Source organism: Garra rufa, chromosome 24 (assembly GCF_049309525.1).
Source record: "Garra rufa chromosome 24, GarRuf1.0, whole genome shotgun sequence".
NCBI lineage: Eukaryota > Metazoa > Chordata > Actinopteri > Cypriniformes > Cyprinidae > Garra > Garra rufa.
Genome location: NC_133384.1, coordinates 6744968 through 6752053, shown reverse-complemented (window position 1 = coordinate 6752053; position 7086 = coordinate 6744968). Strand labels below are relative to the sequence as shown.

General features: G+C 41.3%; 1 protein-coding gene across 1 annotated transcript; it reads right to left on the bottom strand.

Annotated features, from left to right (window-relative positions):
- Positions 1-1025: 1025 nt before the first annotated feature.
- On the bottom strand, positions 1026-6849 carry slc35g2b (solute carrier family 35 member G2b). The gene is made up of 2 exons (XM_073831161.1): positions 6374-6849; positions 1026-2500 (listed from the first exon to the last, which is right to left on the bottom strand). Exon 2 carries the CDS (start codon positions 2478-2480, stop codon positions 1236-1238), a length of 1245 nt encoding a protein of 414 aa, XP_073687262.1. The 5' UTR covers positions 2481-2500; positions 6374-6849; the 3' UTR covers positions 1026-1235.
- Between the last annotated feature and the right edge of the window lie 237 nt (positions 6850-7086).

The following is a 7086-nucleotide window of genomic DNA, read 5'->3' as shown; positions in this document are numbered from 1 at the left end:
CATAGCTTAGCATAGATCATTGAACCCTATTAGACCAATAGCATCGCGTTCAAAAATGACCAACGAGTTTCCATATTTGTTGTATTTAAAACTTGACTCTTCTGTAGTTATATCGTGTACTAAGACCGGCGGAAATGCAAAGCTGCGAGTTTCTAGGCTGATAAGATTAGGAACTACACTCCCATTCCGGCGTAATAGTCAAGGAAGTTTGCTGCCGTAATAAGGCCGAAGCAGGAGGAGTATTATCAGAAATGAGTTCCCAGCTAGTATAGCATTTGCACATGTGCGGCGTGGTATTACTGCTCCTGCTTCAGCCATATTACGGCAGCAAACTTCCTTGACTATTACGCCGGAATGGGAGTGTAGTTCCTAATCTTATCAGCCTAGAAAATTGAAGCTTTGCATTTCCACCGGTCTTAGTACACGAAGAGTCGAGTTTTAAATAGGACAAATATCGAAACTCGTTGGTCATTTTTGATTGTGATGCTATTGGTCTAATAGGATTCAATGATCTATGCTAAGCTATGCTAAAAGTGATATCGCCAGAACAGGAGAACGGGTGAATGGATTTCAAAATGGTAAAACTCAACTTATTAACTCGGGGGGAGTTGGAGAATGAGCCTATTTTCAAAAAAAGTGGAGTGTTCATTTAACCACATTTTACTACCTCTGTTATCCTAATGACTGTCTACACTTAAGTCTACACTTAATCTATGTACACTGTATGATGAATAAATCTCTTACTCATTTTCACTGTACACATCTGCGGCACTATCTACTCTATGCTTGTGTTTATACCGCGGCAAGTTTCTGGGGCATCCTAGAACCGACTCTCCACACTGCATCGCTAAAGTTAGGTGCCTTTTTGACGGATAATAATAATAATAATCGTCTTACTATCGTCAAAGGCATCAGCAACAGGCGATATCTCTGACTATCGTCGATACACAATACTATCGTCTGTCGGCACAACCCTAGCTTCTTACTCTCACTTCAGTGGCACAAGAAAAATCAGAGGGGGGCACTATGGATCACTGTTTTTATTTTCACACATCAACAGTTAGCAAAGACATTACACCAATGGCACTCTTCCAACGACACGATTCAAAACAAATGCCGAAGATCCAGACATTCAGTGATTGCACATTTGTAAGAGAAGGGGGCTGGGAAACACTGCACACACACGCACATATACATGCCCCCTCATGCGCTCGAATACACACACATCGATGCTCTCATTTGATCGGTGAGTCCAGAATCTCTTGGTAATCTTGTCGGATGGCCCGGCCCACCCTGTAAAGCTTGAGCCCCGTGAGGACGAACACGCTGACCATGATAACCAGCGCTCCGAAGACGTCGTACACAGATGGGATCATTCGCAGCACAATGAGTTGAAGAAACATGGCCACCACGATCTCCAAATGCTGCACAGTGCTGACTAAAGCCGGGTGGAACTTGTTGAGGGCGTAGTAGACGCCTAGAAACGCCACGGTGGAGCAAATGCAGATTCCCGTGAGGTAGCCCCACGTCTCGCCATCCAAGGGAATGATGGGCTCTTGCATGATGAACATAGTAGACGCCCCCCACACGGTTCCCGTCCAGCCAAAGGTAAAGAGTGCCGTCCACATGCTGACGCGCTCTTTGATGGCTCGGTACACAATCATAGACAAGGCGGCTGTTAGACCTGCCATTACAGTCATTGTATAGCCGAAGGCTTCTTTCCAGAATCCCAAAGGAGACTTTTCCTCATCGGCGATGTTGGGAATCATGACGAGACACAGGCCAAAGAGGCTACCGACGACTGTCACTACGTCTGTGTAACCGAGGCGTTCATCTAGAAGCAAGAAGGCCAGAACGGCGCTGAAAACCGTGGTGGTCGCCCGCCACATAATGGTGCCGTTGCTTGGTGGAACAATCGCGAAAGATGTATATGCGCACGTGATAGAGATGACGTTGCACACCCCATAAAAGAACAAGCGCAGTCGATAGCCTTTCGGCCCAAAGGGAGCTTCTTTGTAGTAAAGGACCACCAGTATGGACAGCACTTGAATCACCGAGCGGATGAAGATGAGCTCTAACGATGGCACTTTGGAGCGGTCGGCTGCTAGGCGTGTGATGAGGGCCACGCAGCCGTGTGCGATGGCCGCTCCAAAAAGGGCACCCCAGGTGACCCGCGAGGCCAGGACTGAGGCTTCGCCGAAGCTTGCCAGCTGACTGCCCACTCCTTTATCTTTCTGATCGGCCTTGGGACGGGTATCCATAGTGCCAAATAAAGTTCTGCCGTGGCCACTCTCTGACACCAGTCTCTTGTTGGGATTGTTGTCCATGAACGAGCCGAAGTCCTCAAAGGATGGAGCGTCATCGTATCCCTCATCGCCCGGCTGGGGGAAATGCGTGGCGTACTTCACCGTGACGGTGTTGGGGTGGATTTTAACCCGCTTTTTGGAGCCGTGCTGCTGCCTCGTGGGGGACGGATCCATTTTGATCAGCTACCCGAGAGCTATGAAACACACAAACATCATGGGATTAACTGATGGTGTAAACACATACAAATGCAATTTCAGGAGCAAACGCGGCTATTTGAAAATTTCATGTGTATGGCTTCAGGTCTCATTTGCTTCTAGCTATTTTTCTATGTACAAAACAGCTCGTTTTGCTGCTTGATACTGCAAACTGCTGTGTCTTACTGTACAATTTTAATGTATTATCTTAATTATGAACACTGGTTTATAGTGCAAAAAGTTTTACTTTTTACTTCACATTGTTATTCTTCTCATTATTTCCCTACAGCGACTAATGAACCGGCAGTCTTGCACATTCACAGAAAACAGATTACTTCCACGTTGAAAAATAAGGTGGATAAAATGAACATTATATAATTAAAGTCTTTCAAATGAGATCCTGAAAACTAAATTTCCCTAAAGCTATTTTCTTGGTTGCATTTGCACCACCAGTAGGAGCTTCAAAGTGACGTAAGCTGGCCGACAACTGCGTCATTTAAGCGTGGCATTCAACAACATAAACATCTGGAAGACTGAGTGGAGTGTCCGTCCATCTATCGCTGTTTTTCATGTTCATGTAGGTAAACTGTGTGTTTACATGGCTTTTTAAAAATGTCAGGTGCCGTGTTTCGTAAAGCACGTGTTTGGCCAATCAGCGAGCGCTTACGTAACTGATAGTTCCTTTTGTGCTTGTGCTGGGTTAGACCATACGCTGAATTAGGATCTTATTTAGTCCCCACAAAAGGTGTTCCTTTAATTAAAATGTGGGTATTCATGCCTATGTGAACTACGTAAAATTTTCCTCTGGTGCGAAAGCCTCCGATTATTTATTTATTTTCATGTCATTCTTAACTCAGATGCCATTATTTGTCGGTACAACACAAGTTGCAATGGAACAGAAGTAGTGTGAAAAATGTTCCTCACATTGCAACATACATCCAAAAGTAACATTTGGGCATTGCACTTAAAGGCATAGCTCACCCAAAAATAAAAATTAAGTCATTAATTACTCATCCTCATGTTGTTCCAAACCCGTAAGACCTTTGTTCATCTTCACAACACAGTTGTGAAATCTGAGAGCTTTCATTTTCAGATTTAGTCATTATTTTAGTTTTCTTTGTGCACAAGAAGTATCTTCATAAAATGATGGTTAAACCACTGATGTCACATGGACTATTTTACATTTACAATGCCCTTACTGCCTTTTTGGAGCTTCAACTTGTTAGTTGCATTGTTGTCTATGCAAGGTCAAAAAGCTCTCGGATTTCATCAAAATATCTTAATTTGAGTCTGAAGATGAACAAAGGTCTTAAGGTTTTAACATAAAGGAGAGTAATTAATGACAGATTTTTTTGGGGGTGAACTATCCTTTTAAAAATCAATTTAAGGTTGATTATGGAGAGGTGAAGTTTAAGCAAAGACTACCATGTCACCATAAAAAGCCAAGATGTTACATTTGAGTTAAACATAACAAGGTAAAAAAATAAATAAAAATGGAATCAGACAGTAGATGGATTGCTTACAAGCTCTATAACATGAATTTATAAAATAGGATGAATTTTTGTGTCATGCTGACTATTTAATGGATCTGTCAAGTTCCAAAAGTTACAAATAATCAAGTAAATAAATACATTTAAACACAAAGAAAGTAGTCCATATTACTTGTACACTGTATTCCAAGTTTTCCCAAGACATTTAATATTAAAGTAGACTAAAATGATAGACTAAAATAAGTTGTTTGCTTAAAATCTTCCCCTGCAGGGAGCTATGAACCATTGAATGAATCAGTGAGATCTAACATCAGTGAGAACTTGAGAACAACTTGAGAACCAGATCAGTCCAGTTGATTCAGTTCAGTTTGTGAGACTAGAATCAGCTGGTTCATAGCAAAGAACTGGCTTGATTCTCGCAATCTGTCGAGAAAAAAGATGACTGAACTCTACTAAGTGACTCAGTGATCTGTTTACAGTAGTTCACAGGTTAATAAATCACAAGAAGGCAGCCTGTTCCCTGTTGAAAAAATGGCATATGCTGGTTAGGTATGTTTTCAAGAAACTGAGCTGGTCCTTGAGCTGGTATTAGGTGGTTATGAGCTGGTTTAAGCTGGTCATGTGCTTGTCCTAAGATGATCCTAAGCAACTTGCTCCTGCTCAGGACCAGCTCACAACCAGCTTGAACCAGCTCATGACCAACTAATTCTGCTGGGGAAAAAATCAATCTGAAAAGCTAAAGAAGTTGCCAAAGCCCCTCTAAAGCCAGCCTGCTGACCAGCTAAGACCAGGCTGGACAGCTAAAACCAGAGAACCAGCTTAGGCTGGTTTTAGCTGGGTTTTTTTTTTTTTTGTTTTTTTTCCAGCAAGGATGGACCAGCTTTAACCAGCTCAAACCAGCTGCCATGCTTCAAAACATACCTAACCAGCATATGCTGTTTTTCAACAGGGTTATCAGTGAATAACAACTTAAATGTCAGTCATATGTCATTTGAACTATGTTTATTGTGCTTTTATGGTGTTTTTTTAAAGCTTGGCAAACATGGACACCACTGATTCTGCATAAAGATTCTTTGAAATTCCTTTTTTGCGTTTGACGGTGGAAATACAGTATAACCGCATATGGGTTTGGAATGACACAAGTATGAGTAAATAATGTCAGAATCTTAATTTTTGGGCAAGCTAAACACATTAAGATCGACACATTGTTGTCAAGGAGGTGAGCTTATTTTTAACACTGAACATCATAAGCATATTTTTTCGCCAATTCAAGCATGCCCTGTGGTTTCACAGAAACACAGAAGAAAATCTTACATAATTCATAACTCGCTGCATCAGTGGTCTCTTTTCTCGCTGCTCTCCCTGTCTGTCTCTCTCTACTGCTGCCCCATGTGTAAAGCAATTTCTATATTTAAGTGCTGTAGCGCCTGCTCAGATAAGCAGAATTTGATTCAGTGTGATGGGAAGAAATTATGTAATGGGGAAGGAAACTAGATAGTGGAGAAATAGTTGAGCTTGGATTATCAAACTCCAATTACAATTTTAGCATTATTACATAATATAAATTGCTTTTGCGTGCAACACAAAACAAGGTGTAACATTATGAATCTAAGTCAAAATATTCTTAAATGGGCTCTTTTTTTTCATGTGAGTGCATCACATAACCAAAAAATATGCTCTGATTTTTTCACTCGTGTCAGTAAATAACATTGCCAACAACCAAAAGCCCCACCAGGGGGCAACAATATCAACAAGATCCTCCTGATGAAAGCCCACCTATTATGCTCTAACCTCGTAACTCGTAAAAATGTCAAATTATATGATACGGCCATTCTGAATCATATTGGCATATTGCCCTCATGGCACACCGTAAGGATGGAGAAAGGATGATTTATTAGAGGTTTGCAAGGGGCACAGCCTTTGAACCAAAATGAACCTGATATATTTCTGCTTTCTGTAATAAATCTCCTACCAAAATGCTAGATATTATGCATCTAGTATCATTAAAAACAACAGTAAACAAAGCAGATAGGAGATTTGCTTTAGAAAATGTAGGCTACATTTAGAAAATGAATAGAACATGCGTTACTATTTCACCCGCAAACGATCTATCGTGCATGCTTTCATTATTATTATTGTTATTTTGCATTAATTTGCATTCACTTTCGTGCAAATACAATAACTTAGATTTCTGCACTCAGCTTAAAATACGTTAAAATACGTCCAAATTACATTATTTATGACAATTTCGAACACTGTTGCGCAAAAAAAGCACATGCAGCAATCAAAACGCGTCATATTTATTTTTCTCCTTCTGCAAATATTCCCAGCGCAAATGCGTCTCCATATTGCGCAATAAAAATCGAACAGGTTTTCACTCACCGCGCTTCTCGCAACGAAAGGATCCAGCAGTCTTCAAAGCTCTAGAGAACGAAACATACGTGTTTTAATTCATTGGCGTCAAGATATGGAGAACTGCGCTTGCCATGTCCCCATCCTTTCCTCATGGACGCGCTGGACGTCTCCAAGGTGCGCGCATCTTCCGCGCGATGCTCCACACGCCTCCTGCTAGTGTTTCGTCTGGGGTGACAGAGAGAGGCGATGCTCCCCAAGACAAACCCCTTGTTTCCTGTCTGACAGCAGAGTGAGGGTGGGGTAGACCATGTGAAATACTGCTTCAACCTAACATCATCATCTTCAGCGTCAGAAGAGGCACATGTATGCTGAGCTGATCATATTTCTTGACTGAGAAATTCAGTCTCTCATTTTATATTTTACTTATTTAACGTTAGAAATAATTTGGTGAAGTCTTCCTAAAACCTCTGATATACTGCGCATCTTGTCTAGATTTGGTTTCTTATTAGATTAGCCTGCACATGATGCATTACCAAAACAGCAGCATGTCAAAACAGCTTTTTACACCTGTTTTAACATTGTTAAATGTCGAGTTAAGCAACATTTCACACTTGTCATTTGGAAAGGGAGTTAGAACGGCTTTTGAACAAGTTATGAAGCCCAAGTCAAAGTAATAAAATGAAAATGATGCAGCAGTCAAAAATGACCATGTATTATTTCACAGCCCACAGCCAATCCTA

Coding starts and splice junctions, on each gene's coding strand:
- slc35g2b (XM_073831161.1), bottom strand. CDS start 2,480: ATGGATCCGTCCCCCACGAGGCAGCAGCACGGCTCCAAAAAGCGGGTT.